At 41.4% G+C, this 15,550-nt stretch overlaps 2 protein-coding genes across 8 annotated transcripts in view; one reads left to right on the top strand and one right to left on the bottom strand.

Annotated features, from left to right (window-relative positions):
• Positions 1–471: 471 nt before the first annotated feature.
• ddx59 (DEAD (Asp-Glu-Ala-Asp) box polypeptide 59) lies at positions 472–5,527 on the bottom strand. 3 transcript variants are annotated; one of them, XM_084952330.1, is made up of 8 exons: positions 5,135–5,527; positions 4,032–4,884; positions 3,495–3,677; positions 3,281–3,370; positions 2,797–3,048; positions 1,643–1,795; positions 934–1,062; positions 472–835 (listed from the first exon to the last, which is right to left on the bottom strand). In XM_084952330.1, the coding sequence occupies exons 2-8, from the start codon at positions 4,869–4,871 to the stop codon at positions 575–577; spliced, it is 1,908 nt and encodes a 635-aa protein (XP_084808456.1). In that variant the 5' UTR covers positions 4,872–4,884; positions 5,135–5,527; the 3' UTR covers positions 472–574. The 3 variants fall into 3 exon arrangements, with proteins under 3 accessions (XP_084808456.1, XP_084808457.1, XP_084808458.1); XM_084952331.1 differs by having other exon boundaries at positions 5,121–5,207; XM_084952332.1 differs by lacking the exon at positions 5,135–5,527 and adding an exon at positions 4,996–5,110.
• Positions 5,528–5,593: 66 nt separating this feature from the next.
• Positions 5,594–15,550, top strand: part of camsap2a (calmodulin regulated spectrin-associated protein family, member 2a) — a 43,841-nt gene continuing 33,884 nt past the window's right edge. For 3 of the 5 annotated variants that reach the window (XM_084952329.1, XM_084952326.1, XM_084952325.1), the window contains exons 1-2: positions 5,595–6,231; positions 9,006–9,265. In XM_084952329.1, the coding sequence (XP_084808455.1) occupies positions 6,093–6,231; positions 9,006–9,265 (399 nt within the window). In that variant the 5' untranslated portion in view covers positions 5,595–6,092. Of the gene's footprint in view, positions 6,232–9,005; positions 9,266–15,550 lie in introns of all 5 variants that reach the window. The other 2 variants (XM_084952327.1, XM_084952328.1) reach the window with 1 other exon arrangement.

The following is a 15,550-nucleotide window of genomic DNA, read 5'->3' as shown; positions in this document are numbered from 1 at the left end:
AAACTGTGAACGATAGTCATCTCTGAGATTGCGTACCAGTGGAAAAAATGTGCTAGTCATAAGCTCCCATCTAAATTTAGTCCTTTACCGTTAAAATAAACGAAATGTCTCAAACTCCCTAACATCTACTGCGGAAGGCAGTGAGATATAAATAAAACCTCCAGAGAAACTTTGAGAAAAAATTACCTTTTAGGTGGAATAATATATGAGAATAAAATCAGACTGATTAAAGTTTGTACAAATGGCAGGGTGCGTTCAGTGCCTTGCTCAAAAGCATCTGGACCTTAGTTCAAGTCTGGATTAATGAGGATTCTTATTCTTCTTTCAGTGCCCCTTTCATACTCCTCTATCACCGTGTGCCACTAGTGCCAGTTCCAAGCCCGGAAAAATGTGGAAGATTGTGTGGAGCTTTTTGATTAAGTCACTTTGCATTAATTATACAAAACACAGATCTAAAAAAAAAAAAACAGATACAGAAAACACATGTATTTATTTATAAACAAAATATACAAACTAAACATTTACAGGTTACTCAATAAATAAGCACCATTCCATGAAAGATTGGAAGAAGTTGCTACTTCTTGCGACGGTCATGTTTCTTTATGATGTCCAGGAGGTTATTTGTGGTAACCAGTGAATCCTCGTGGTCCTTCTTGTTTCTCTGCTTTTCCCTCCTTTGCTGTTCGTGGAGGTGTGGTGAGTTTAAGAGCTGAGGGGGCAAAATGGAGCCAGTGGGTTTGACTCGATTCACCACCTCCAGGAACAGCCGTTTGTTGTTGTTGTTGAGAAGAGTGATGGCTGTTCCTCTGTGTCCCAGCCGACCTGCTCTTCCCACCTAGATGGAAAAAAAAGGTAATATTCGATTAGCTGTCGTAATTGAAAGGTTTTCCTAATGAAACTACATCAAAGTGATACTAAGCAGTGCTGACTAACCTGGTGGACATACTCATCCATTGTGTTTGGCATATCAAAGTTAACCACCAGTCTGACATTGACCAGGTCCAGCCCTCTGCCCAGAACACCTGTACTGATCACTACCTCAAAGTCACCATCCAGAAGACCCTGAAGAGAAAACCACAATTAGAAGTCTGTATGTACCACATACAGCAGACATTAATAATGAACTGCATTTACTGGCAAGCCTGTTTTTATTAGCATGTTGTTCCCATAATTATATTTTACACACAGCAGATAACAAAGCAAGGTGTCCATAAAATAATTCAGCATATTTATGTCTGATACAATCAGCCAGTAAAATTACATACTCTAAAAGTGGGACTCTGGGATTATAAATCATTTTGACTCCTAATAATTTAGATTTATTCTGGATTATTTCAGGCCTTGTCTAACTGTTTCAATAAAGTCACACCTCTTTAGTCACCTGTTTACCTATAGAAGTTGTGATCTTGGAAAAGAAAAAAAATTGTCAGTATTTAAGAAGAAAAGCACGTAAATGGAAAAACAGTGTTTTTTTCTGCATTGTGTCTCTTTGCATTGGACATGCAGACTAAAGCTGGATTCTTGGGGAAAGCCTCAGCTGTGGGTATCTGTCTGTGCTGTTGAAGATAAACACTTTAGGACACCAAACGTGGAAGCATTGTTTGGTTTTTCTTCCCTGTGCATGTTTTCCCACTGGTCTCACCCGGAGGATGCGGTTGCGCTCCCACTGGCTCTTGTCAGAGTGGATTGCCACGGCAGTGAGGCCCGTCACCTTGGCGACTGCCTCGCAGAGCAGATCAGCGCCGAGTTTACTCTCTACAAACACTACCACTGGAGGCTGGTACAGCTTACCATCCTGAAAAGTGACAAAATAATTTTTTTTTTTTTTTTTTTTATCATTTTACATATTTTCTATACAAAAATATTGCCAAAAATGCTATACAACTAATACATTATGTATACTATGTGCCTGTAGAGGCATCTACATATCTGGATACGTTCCAGCACTCCAAACTGTAACTTGACAAGACAGGAAGAAATGCATACTCCCAATCATACCTTCTTAATTTCACTGTTCTTTAGGAGAACATTCTGTAATCTTGAGCCAACTATTATGCACTATGCTGTAAGACCTGCAATATATGAAGCAACTGCTTTGATTAGTTTTTGAGTCATGTCCACTCCAGATAGTTGGTTTTCTTGTCGTGTCTTGTCCAAATCCCAGTTTTGTACCTCTGCAATTCCACAATTCACTCACCGCTCGTGAGACAATAGCTTTACACTATGAGTTACTGAGTTATAAGAAAAGAGTCTTATGTTACTCAAACTATGACCTGAGAGCACTTTTCTACTTCAAGTTAATTAAAGTCGACCATTTCTGTTTTATATAAACAGTGCAAACTATTGCTGGGATTTCTGGAGTGGTGCCGTGGCTCTGTGCCCACCCGTTTTCCTTCAGATAGAGGCCAGAGTGTCCACAGTGGCTGTCTAAATATGGCAGAAGGGGAGGCTGGTTCTTTATTGGACTTTATAATATTTCCACCGACAATAGCCAGCTGTTAAAATACCAAGCTGGTATCAGTGCGTGTCAAGACTGAGCAGTAAATGAACTGTAACCTAAAACTGATCTAATGAAAAACTTCTTTCTTCTAAAGTACTTTCTTGGAGTCCAATGACCAATTAGACCTTTTTTGAATTCAAAAACTAAAAATATCTACTGACCAGTAAAAGAAACCATATGCTGGCAGTGGAGGTGTGTCCAGACATACTCCACTTATAATAAACCTTTTAAGACTTCATGATTTTTAATCTAAAAACTCAAAGTTAAGATTGAAAAACATCTCATCTATGACCTACATTGAGAATCTCAAACAGCTTCTTCTTTTTGGAAGGTTCCTCTACCCAAAGCAGGATCTGTCGGACGTTGGCGCACGGCTGGTTCTTCTCCCCAATAGTGATACGTACAGGGTCACGGACCAACCGGGCAGCCAGCTCCTCCGTCCCGGTGGGGATGGTGGCCGACGCCAGTAGAGTCTGATGTTCTTCTGGGACTTGCTCAAGAACCTCCAGAACCTGCTGCTGGAAGCCCATCTTCAACATAGTGTCCACCTACAGGATGCAGCACAACTTTCATGTTGCAGGACTCTCAAAACTGATTTGAATGATTTCTACAGAATGCATAGATGAATACTTTCAAAAGCTGTCATTATGTTGTCTGTTCTAAAAGACACAACTTTTACATTACTAATCCTTAAAGCTATATAAATTGAATTGAACTGAATTACTTCATCTTAAAGTGCACAGTTTTTGTCAATTGTGAATTTCAATATGTTTGTCCTACCTCGTCAACCACCACAACATTCACTTTGTCAAGCTTCAGCTCTTTCTGCTTCAAGATTTCAATGAGCCGCCCAGGAGTAGCGATGACAATCTAAAGGAGATTGAGAAATGAACAAAACCATGGCATGGGACAAATTTACAGCCTCAAGCTTTGACTGCAGCAGGAGGAAATTATTGTTTAAGAAAAGAAAAACAAAACAAAACAGAGACTGTACTTTGATGCTGCTCTTCAGGCGGTGGAGCTGTGGGGGAAGCGGCATGCCTCCGACCAGCAGGGCAGTTCTCATGTTGGGGAGTCCCATCACAAGCTCCTTGGCCTGTCTCTCTATCTGAATGGCCAACTCCCTGGTGGGGGTCAGGATCAAAGCCACAGGGCTGCCCACACTGTGTGCTGATTTCTGAAAGCAGAAGCAATGTTACACACTGCATGTCACCAAGAGAGCATTTGTGAATTTTTAAATGTAAAATTGTTTGTGTCTTTTTGAGAATACATTTATTCGATTCGACTCTTTTATCTGCAGAGGTCACTGGCAGCTACGGAGCAGCTTTTCTGTCAGATACTGGAGTCTAGTGTCTTCCTAAGGGGTAGCTCAGGAGGGCAAATGCTTGATACAAAAGCAGATTCAGTCCAGATTTACATATTTAGATCTGGGCTGTGGTGCTATTTATCCAGGCTGTAGAAATGTCTGCCTCCTCAAATATAATTTAACTTGATGGCATTTGCATGTGACATATTAGCTTCAATACTGTACCTCGAGTGCCCTCACGACCACTGGCAGCAGAAAGGCTACAGTCTTCCCCGATCCTGTGTCAGCGCTGGCAATCACATCCCTGCCTGTGAGGCCAACAGGGACCATCTGCATCTGGACTGGGGTAGGTGTGTCATACCCCGCCTTTTTCAGGTTACCACTTAATGTGGGAGGGAAGCTGCAGTGCTCAAATTCAACAACAGGTCTTGCGACATCTCTCCCCTGGGTTTCTATGCCCAGCTCCTGTTTAATTCGTTGCACTTGCTCCTCTGTTAGGCCTGATATGAACCGATCTTCCCTGTAGGAGTAGCCTGGTTCACTTTCAACCACCCTACCGGGGTCAGCTGCTGGCTGTTGACTTTGAACAGTCCTTTCATCTCTATTTTGGTCCTTTTGCATAAATGCATCTGCCCCAGTCCCCATGCCCATTTGCACTAAATGGCTGGCTTTGCATTCGAGACTGCAAACATCATTATCTGTAGCATCACAGATGTACTCTCCATAGCGACCACACATCACACAGACAGGTTCTCCTGGCCCAGGCCATCTCTGGTTCTTTTTAAATGATTTCACTGGTTCCTCCTCCTCCTCCTCCTCATCATCATCATCAACATCACTGTCATCTGAGAGGGAGCTGTGTCCATCTTCGGGTGCTAAGCTCTCTGCAGCTGCGTGTGTTGTCGCATCTCGTGTTTGGGTGTCTTCACATGCTTCCTCGCTCTGAGCAGGTGTCTCGGAGCTACTTTTGCTATCCTCCTCTTGAACAACTTTGCTTTTCTTAACCACAACTTGAGCCGATCCCTCGGCAGGTCTCTTCACCTTCAGGGCTCGTGGCAGAAACATGTTTAAATACTACCTGTAACCACAACAAAGCAGATGTAAACGCTCAGTTACGCCAAAAGATTTAGGTGACATGTTATGGCAGCAGCTGCAAATAAATTGAGTATGAAGAACCTCCATAGCTCACTTTTTTTAAAAGGGCCAAATTGACTTTTTCCAAATGAAAGTTTTAAATAACTCCTGCTGCGAAGAAACCAAGTTTTTGAGTATTTTGAAATTACACTTCTGAGCCACCATTTGGTTGTTACTTACAAAAACAACATTACCTCTTCGCGTCAAATCCTCCGACAGTCGCAAACAGTTCCCGACGCACACTGATGCCGCAACATTACTTCCTTTGCACGTTGGGAATTGTAGTTCGTAGAGCTGAGTCGCTTTCCCCTGTTATTTACATCACTGTCTTTAGCAAAATTGTATTTAAAACATGACGTTTTAAAAATGTGTATCTTTGTATACTGACCTCTTCTTATTCATTTCATTTTTTTAATTTGTCATATTTTACGTTAAGGGTGCGTTCAGGGTAACAGAGTATGTGTAAAAGTAATAAAAATGCAGCCCATTAAACGAATCCGGGGTGGACATTTTGCAATGTAGCAAGTTAATGCCGTTTTACTGACTATATTGCGGTACAATATGTTTGTGGGCGGTTGATTCCAAAGAATTAAGATAAAAGTGTTAAAATTCCCAGTGGAGTATGAAAGCACCGTTCACACATGCGCGTTGGACAACAAAACGTGCAGAGCTAGAGAAAGCCTCAGTGCGGCAGGAAAACCGCATCACGGCACCGAATAGAGGACCGAATGCAAAACACACAGGTTATTCATACAATGACACATGGCCATGAAAGGAAGAAGCCGTCTGCTGCCAAACAACTCAAATAATGGAAATATTGTTGTTTTCATTCCAGTCGACGAGCATTTTTCCCTCCTCTCTGATTTCCAAGGAAACCTAGCTTGTTCAGACGGAGAGCCTTTCAACTGGTAGAAAACAGAATGGATGAAAAACACCAGGAGTAGCGACCTATTGTGTGAACGAGACCGAAAAAAACAAAACAAACCTAGCCCCAAGATCATTTTATTACTGGAAGGACATGCATATCTGTGAATAATCTGCGGAAAGACAGACCATCTCTTCAGTTTCCAGCTGTTTATAGTTTTCCACCAAATTCCAGTACTGGGATGCTTTCGCTTCGTAGGGTTTGAGGGAACAATCAAGGGGTGAAATATGGGTGAAGTTCAGGACGTCAGGGATGTTAAGAAGACGTTCGTTGCTCCTGCAATAAAGTCTTTTGAGCACTATGACTTCTCCCGAGCCAAAATGTGTTGCAGCCTCACATGGTTGGTGGCCAAAGCATACGGGACAGGTAGGTTCATCACCGCCCCGACTGCAACAGTTAACCGGACGCAGCACGAGTCTGTTTATGATTTTAATGCTTTTCTTTTGATTGTTTGTTTTTAATGCATGCTTGTCAGAATCCAAATAAACCCAAAGCAACAAATGTGTAATGGAGATTTATGATTTATTATCAGTCAATTCCCATATGGGCTGGTTCACATGGAAACTGCCATCGTTTGCAGTCATTTCTTATGAGAAAAGCAATACGTGTTATACCAAACGAAAGAAAGGTTAAAAAAAATCAATGGGGTGGGTGGGGGGTATTTAATGGAGAATACTTATAGAGATATTAAAGTACCTGTTTCAAATGATGTCACCTCCAGGGTGCTGCATCCATGTCAGAACTGCAAAGTAAGTATGGCATGACATCCTGTGACACCTAACGAAGTGGATGTAATCCCACAGTTTCAGTGGAATTAGTATTAAATACTTTAACTGATATAGGGGATGCATGGATGCATATCCAGCAATGCAGTGATAATAAAGTGGCAAATCAGTGTGATTATCTGGCTTGCATTTGAGCATATATAATAGAAAACTACAGCACAAACATCTGTTTTGGTGGAGTGTCCACATCTTTTTTGGATGCACGAGGTAAAATGAACAACAGCGGGAAAAAGATGTTTTTTCAATTTTATAAAAAGGATCCAAGCAGTAACTGCAAATGTGTCTTAATAAATGCAGTGCAAGATCCTTCTGTGCTATCCTTTTCCCATTATATCAACTCGTTCATCTTTATCTCTTTTTGTTGTTGTTATTGTATTATATTCCTGATTCATACACATCGTCTCAGTTTATTTGAGAGCGTCATTTCTTGTTTCTGTGTTGCTTATATCTCAGCAAACATGAGATCCCTTGCTGATCCTCTTGTGTATTTTCAGTCAGAACTGAATGAAATGGGCTGATTCCAAAAATACAGCCCCCCAGAGAGGGAGGGGAAGGGAAAGAAAGAGAAAGGGAGCGAAATCATCTCCAGATCCCAGCCTACGCTGCTGTGAAAGCTTTACATGCATCCGCCTCATTAGATTGAGGCGAGAGTACATCAAGAATATGCAGTCGAGTATGTGCGAGATGTGAGCTGTACAGCAGATCATCTGCTGTCAGGAGTCGCTGTCAAATGCTATCCCCCAACATTTACAGTGTCCTGATTCAGAACTCAGAACAGCAGCAACATTTAATACCAGGTAAAAACCAGAGGCTGACAGACAATGAGTGTAATTCCCTCTGTATTCACTTAATAAGACGTTTTTCCAGATGTCCTTGTTTTAAGTTGTAACAATGACTGAATGGAAGATTGTGAGTCTGCATGAGGAAAAGCTCAAATACTACCAAGCTAATGAAATATTAAAAGATAAAACCGACTTCTTCATGCTCAACGTTTTCTTTGTCCTTAAAACGATTAGAAGCATTACAGAATATAAACCAGGAACACAAAATGTTGAAAGATAACATAAAAAATCGTCTCCTAAGCAGCTCCAGAGGTGGTGTTCCGTGAGCTCAGCCTGACCTCTGACCTCTCCCTGTGGATGATGAAGGCGGTGCGGGGGGTTAATATAAAGACATAGTGTATTTTTTTGTTCTTTGTTAGGATCCTTAATGTGAATATAGTGCTGACAGGAAACCCTGTAACCTGGATAGTTGCTGCTTCTGCCTGCGATTCTGCTCTGTAATAACACTGTGTACAGATGACCTTGCTGATAGCGGTCAGTCAAAGCAGGTGATTCATTGACCTCCGTGTGCATGTGCTGGAGGATGGGCAGCATAAAGCTGTCAGTGTGTGGATCACCACTCGCACACACACACAGGCTTTTATCCTAATTAAGATCCATTCTCCGTACCAAGGAGACAGGGACGAGCCCTGCGTCTGTTTTGCTTGCAGACATAATTTAATGTTTTCAAATAGTCTCATTTGAAAACGCTTAATCATGGCTTCCTTAATCTGCACCAGGGAAAGAAGGGTTTGCAGTAGCTTTACTAACAACTGTGCATAACATACTTTATGTTCCCAGACGTGGATTTGTGAAAACACTTGATAGAAAGGTGTGGGCCAGAATTGCTCAAATTATTTGTACGCTATCCCCCGTGCAGTGGACTTGCCTGAGGTAATGAACACACATGCACACACGCTCACGTGCAGCCTCTCTCTTTGATGAGGCAGGCAGTGAGAAGGGTGTTCCCAGGGAGCTGGAAGCTGCAGAGATACACACTGGATGAATCGATCAGGTTACCGCTCATCCTGCAGTTGCTATAGCAACGCCAAGGTCTATCCACACATATCCATGTGATGTTATTGTCAAAGCATGGCAACGAAAACAAGTAGTTGTGCCAAAGTATTGCTAGACAATCTGTCCACAGAGGGAAAAATCCTCAGTGAAGACAGATTTAGAATAACACGGCCCAAACTTGATATTAGCTCATCTGAGTTTATCCTATTTTTTTTTTAATCGTATTAGAAAATTTAAATGACTATTGATTAGAAAGGTAGAAAACTAATGCTCCAGAATGCTTTCAGCTTTTTTCCTCTGTTTACATCAGTGCTTTTAATTATATACTTGTTTACCTTCTCTTATATGATCCTCAATGATGTGGCATGGCAAGCAATTTAGAAACATGCTGATGTTTGCCAGCATTTTAATGTCTAATATGAATTGATTCATAAATTGTTATTTAAATGATTTGGCGCCATGTTGCTATTAAGCTCTGCTTGTCAGCTGATTCTGCTTCCTCTGCTCTATCACGCAGACAGCACCCCAGCAGACTTGAAGGACCCTTTCTACACAGACCAGTATGAGCAGGAGCACCTGAAGCCTCCTGTGGCCAGCCTCCTGCTATCTGCAGACCTCTACTGCAGGGCTGGCAGCCTTATCCTAAAGAGTGACGCTGCCAAGCCGCTGCTGGGTCACGATGCTGTCATCCAGGCGCTAGCTCAACGCGGTCTGTACGTCACCGACCAGGAGAGACTGGTGACTGAGAGAGACCTGCGAAAGAGGCCTCTGCAAATGGTAGGGGAGCTGTGTGAAAGCTGGTTAAACTGTACACAGAAAAGATTCTTTCTTATGTGCGTGAAGTTAGTAATGTATTAGGTGTGCACCCAGCTGTTGGTGGTAATACAGTGGTAGTAAACCTTTGCTTTGCTTTCTCAGTAACTCAGACATCTATCACGCAAACAGTCTCCTTCCTCGTCCGATTATTTGATCTTGCTGTTGCTGAAACTGTACTTAAGTAGACATTCTGGTCTGTCAAGGTGCAGAAACGCATATTTTTACACCTTCATGCACTCAAATACAAGATCACCCTGCAGCATTTTCTCTCCCAGCTACATAGTATATTCAAATTTCATGGTTTCCATAGAGTATGCTGTTCCTTTAGAATATTAGAGTAAATAAATGCATTTTACTTATTAGCTTGATCAAGTATAAGTTTAATATTGTTTGCTAAGGCAGCAGTCCCCAACCTTTTTTGCGCCACGGATTTATGCCCGACATTATTTTCACGGACCGGCCTTTAAGGTGTCGCGGATAAATACAACAAAATAAAACTAGTACCGGTACCGAAAAAAAGAAGATTTATTCATAACACACGTGAAAAGACCCAGGAAAACCGAGTTAACGATAAAAACGATAACAAAATAACGCTGAAAACCGATAAAAACCCTGAAAACCATACATTTCACACCTGATCCTCAAATCTCGCGGCCCGGTACCAAACAACTCACGGACCGGTACCGGTCCGAGGCCCGGGGGTTGGAGACCGCTGTGCTAAGGTACTAAATTTATTCCCTTATTTAAACTTTTGTGCAAACCTTTATTGCTTACTGATCAGGACATTTTTTTCCTCCCATTATTTGTAAAACATATTTCTCTATGGTAATTCAGGTAAACATGACAAACCACAGTAGTTCTTATTCATGTTCATATATATACAGTTTGGCTCATACTAAACTGTGATTAAACTACTTTGTGGAAATCACATAGTCTCTTAATGGACTATAGCTGGACACCAACAGCTTCTACACATTGCATTAGAATAACAATGCAAGACGACCACAGTGTAACAAGAGAATACAACAAGATGGAGAGTGTCACTTACACACATCTCTCATACAGATTTTTGTCTTGAATTTGTCATTTCTCATGATGATTCACACCTCAAGGCTTTTACTGCTCTGTGCGGGTTGGTATTTTCTTCATGAAAGCATGCTGTAGGGTGGGATTTACTGTACACTCGCAGCTCCTCTCAGTCTGTCAGTGTCAGAGATGAGATGACTTTGCAGGAAGCATACTGCGCAAGATTGAGGTATCCTCATTATTTTGGGGCAAAATCCCGATAGGAGGCTTTATTGCTTCAGTGAATTTGCAATTGCAACACAATTAGCACACAGTATGCCTGCAGTCTGCTTGTAGAGTCTTGCTGATTTTAATTTCCCTCCAATGCTAATGTAAAAGTTATTTAAGTTTTGTTTGGGGTTACGTTTAAAGCACTTAGTTTCCAGATTACAACAAGTGTTTCAGTGCAACCATTTCTCCCAGGTTTAAATTTTAATGGGTTTTTAAAGGTAAGGGAAACGTTGCACTTGTGAGTGTTATTTGGCTAGTCTCTCTTAGCTCACTAATAATAATAATAATAATAGATTGCATTTATATAGTGCTTTTCAAGGCACCCAAAGTGCTTTACAATGCCACTATTCATTCACACACTGGTGGAGGCAAGCTACAGTTGTAGCCACAGCTGCCCTGGGGCAGACTGACAGAAGTGAGGCTGCCATATCGCGCCATCGGCCCCTCTGGCCAACACCAGTAGGCGGTAGGTGAAGTGTCTTGCCCAAGGACACAACGACTGAGACTGTCCGAGCCGGGGCTCGAACCGGCAACCTTCCGGTTACAAGACGAACTGCCAACACTTGAGCCATGATTGCCCCAATGCCAGGATTCTTTATTTGATTGTAATTCACTGCGGTTCATGGCTGAATGTTGTGCTAGAGGGTGTCAGCATTTGTGTTTGTGTGACAGAGCAGGTTTTTGTGAATGTGAAAATGAGCTGTTAGAAGAGTGTGAAATTACTTTCCTTTGCCATGCTCTGTCCTGGCCTTTTTCTTCTGTTTTAATCATCTCTTCTTATCTTCTTTCTTTCTGTGCTTTTTCCTTACTCCCTACTTACCTTCCTGACACTTTCAAATCCCCTCTTTTACTTTATTTCCAAATCTTTCCTCTTTTTTAATCATTCCCATTAAATCCAGTCACTTCCCTCTCTGTGTTCACTTGTCTTTTTCCTTGCTCCTTATTCCTCCCACCTCCTGTTTTGCTGTATCCCGTTGTTTTGTTCTTGGCTCTTTGTCTGCAAACAATCTAAACGTCCAGTGCAGACAGATTCTATGTAACTCACACAAAGTGTACAAAATCTGTGTGTGTCTGAATTACGTTGATGTGAGAATAAATAATAATCCACTGAACTGACAGCTAGTGCATTGTCTTCCTGAACACTCTGCTGGGGCAGCAACCTGACCCAAACCGAGCAAGTGTTTCCACTAGTGGAATGATTGCAGTTTGATAAGCACTGCGAGACAGTATTAATATTGATCAGCTGGCTGCACACTGCAGCTCAAGAAGAGCTTTATTAATTATTAAGAGACTGTTTGAGTGTCTACCTTGGCTGTTAGGTGTCTGAAGAGAACTCATGCGATAGAGAAAAAGGCATTTCTTCTGGAAGAATCAGACAAGGTGGTTTGCTGTGTTGAGAGGTTTTAGTGAAAGAAAAACATCACTGCTTTTACTCCAGAAGCAGAGACCGAGCACCTGCCTGCAGCTGTATATGTAAGCTGCTCGGGATAAGAGCACCAGCAGTGTCGTTAAATAATGCTTCGTGGCATTTTGGCTTAGCATCTTTTTTGACTCAGCAGTTTGCATGAAGAATAAGAATATTCAGAATAAGCAACTTTAGAGGATGTTGAAGGCAGCTTTAGTAGGTCAGGCAGCTACAGAATCAGATGCTGCTGACGTCTTGTCTGACACGTGTCAGGACCGAGCACACTGCTGACATTTCGTTAGGTTGCCGACCCGACGTTGCTTTATAGTCGTATTTTTCTGTCCCTGTCGTTTCTGCCACTATTCTGCCCACTCAGCCTTCTCTCTTCTGCCATGTGACACATTTCTACACGTGAAGATGCAGAATCCAAATCGCAGTTTCCTCCCACTCGGTCGCCTACACACATTCTGTATCGCTGACTCTCCCCACCTGTAGTGCTCTCAAAGAATAAAGAGGGATGTCAAGGTGGGCAATACTGAAATATTGTTAGCGTTAAACATTGTCGCTCCCATGCAGCACTACAGCGAACACAATTACCTGCTGAGAAAAGCTTTAATTGCTAGGCTTGTGCTCATTTGTGGAAGTGCAGTAGCCTTCTTTGAGTGAGTCCTCTGGAATGATGGAGGATTTATTTAAAACACAAAGGTGTGTACTGCAGCAGGAATATCATGTTTGTGTTGTTTCACTGTACATGTGGCATGTGACAAAAAAGGAAGTTTGAGACAATAATCAACAGATAATCCTTATCAAATATCAAGCAGTGTCTTCACTTGAAAAATTAATCCTGGAGAAAGTCACTCTGTTGCCATGGTGAAATATAAATTATATTGGCTGGGGTGAGAATGTAGCCAAAGGATAAACTCTGTGTGTGTGTGTAACCTACGGAAGAGGATTAGAGCCAATAAAAGTCTATAATTTGGGGTCATGACTTTTTGAGTCATGTTATGAAGCTATGAAGCTTAGACTTTTGAGATTAAACTCAGACTTTTGAGATTAAACTCAGATTTGTGAGATTAAACTCAGACTTTTGAGATTAAAGTCAGACTTTTGAGATTAAAGTCAGACTTGTGAGATTAAACTCAGACTTTTGAGATTAAAGTCAGACTTTTGAGATTAAACTCAGATTTGTGAGATTAAACTCAGACTTTTGAGATTAAAGTCAGACTTTTGAGATTAAAGTCAGACTTGTGAGATTAAACTCAGACTTTTGAGATTAAAGTCAGACTTTTGAGATTAAACTCAGACTTTTGAGATTAAAGTCAGACTTGTGAGATTAAACTCAGACTTTTGAGATTAAAGTCAGACTTTTGAGATTAAACTCAGACTTGTGAGATTAAACTCAGACTTTTGAGATTAAAGTCAGAATAAGATTTAAATCAGATTTACAAGATTAAAATCAGACTTGTGAGATTTAAGACAGATTTATAAGATTAAAGTCAGATTTAAGAGATTGACTTCTGAATTTTGTAATGACATGCAGAACAGCCTAGTTACAGTATAGTAATTGGAAACAATAGATTCCAAGAATATGTATGTTTCTTTAAATAATCTCACAACTGAACAGTGGATGTCATAACTATTTAATTTAATAAAGCAGCAGTAAATAGTTCATGATGCCGCTATGAGATTTTCATTATATATTAGATGATAATGTGTTTATTTTGTGAACTGTATGCTCTGAATACTGGTAGCCAGAAGCACCACGTCCTTTTTTCTGGGTTATTTACTGGCTTTATGTGTCTCTGTGACTGTATATAAGACGAACCATAAAACAAAAACAGGGTTATAGTCACTATAGTCATATTCTTTCAGAGGTTTACCTTATTGGCAGCTGTGCTCGTTACATGTATGCAAACTTAAACATTCAACCTAGTTCTGGCCCTCTGTTTAGCTGCCTGCCAATTATATAACACATTTATTGCACAAGTTAGACTTTCACATTATATTCAAGCTTCTTAATTTGAGCCCATTTGGTCTGGAACAAACTGGACGAGGAATGTCATCTTGCAACATGCTAGCTTTGAAGCATCAAGAAACATAACTGTGTCATACGTGCATTACCTCTGCAGGACAACAGTTCCCTCTAGCAGCTGATAATACAACTGTTTTTATTGCTGGTCTGTATGATAGGACTTGTCCTACATTAATACTTTATTTATTTAAATAAAGCTGCTACTGATAATGTGATGAAAGGCCTGCACATGGACACCATATCAACCATTTTAAGTACATTTCCATCCCAGTTGGATTTTCGTCAGCTTGTAGTGATGAAAAATGATTACAACAGCCATATACACACTGTGTGTACCAAATATTAGTTTTACTGTGACAGACTGATTCATCAAGACATATATATACCATGGATGGATGGAGGAGCGTACACTTCCTCCTGTTATTCTCCCTCTCCTTTGCTGCCTCCATCACTCCTCCTATTGGGCAGGCACTCCGTTTCCATGGTTACACACCAGTTGGCCGGGTGTTGCGTTTGTGTGTAGGTGGGCGCAAGAGTGGGGGTGCTTATGCTGCATATGTCGTTATTTGCGATATGAACTTGTATGTGCAGCTGTGTGCTCTGTGTGTGTGTAGTGGCTGTTATAGTAGAGGAGATGGACTCCAGGAGAGACGCTGAAATGCAGGATTAATAGAAGCACACGGCAACGCTGTCACGCTGCTTCATGTGCAAAGAGGCACACACAGAAGATGAATTACAGAAAATTATGTGCCAAGCATGTAACAACACACTTGTCAACATCAGACCGGCTTCCTCAGAATCTTTTTCTTCTCATATTGCAACTGATCTTGTGAATAAAGACGAGCTGAAGCAGCAGGGTTGAAGGGAGGCACATCCAAGTTCTTTCTGTCCTTGCTGGCCTCAGCGGAGTCACAGGCAGGAAGTTATGCTTAATGCCAGCAGTGACTCCCGGGCAGTACAGTATGGATGGATAAGCAGCGAACCACATTACACAATGTCACGTGATGGCCTGAGAACTGCGTCTTTCTATAGTAAATAAATGCTATTATGCTAGTGGAGATCTGGGGTAAAAATCTGCAAAGTCAAACATGTGGAGCAAGCCACAGTGCTTGGCTAGCAGAAATCCAGAATTCCCGATAACTGGTAAAATCAGTCAGTGCTCTGCAGAAAATCTGCAGCAGTGTTTCCTGTTTTTGCTGATCCATTTAGCCTGTTAAATAGAGACGATCCACACATGAAAATATGTCAACACAGAGGGAGTTTTCAAAGATGATGGGAGGAGTCGGAGTTCTTGCATTTCAACAGAGTAGGTCAACACTGGATGGAAGCCATGGTACTGTCCCTCAGTCAAGTTCCAAGGGTAGCTTTGAGGTTTCTAAATAATTGCTAGCTTCGGGTTTGGAGCATATGGAAGGCATGCTGGTTAAATGCTGAATTCCCACAACTGATGCCAGCGTTCTCAGTTGGTGTTTTGTGCATTTTGTAAAGAAAAGGTAATTAAAGGCACAGAAAA

The sequence above is a fragment of the Perissodus microlepis genome, chromosome 15 (genome assembly GCF_051167445.1).
Source record: "Perissodus microlepis isolate ML-2025 ecotype Zambia chromosome 15, ASM5116744v1, whole genome shotgun sequence".
Taxonomy (NCBI): Eukaryota; Metazoa; Chordata; class Actinopteri; order Cichliformes; family Cichlidae; genus Perissodus; species Perissodus microlepis.
Note: the sequence above shows the minus strand (reverse complement) of the source record. Positions and strands in the feature narration are given on the sequence as shown.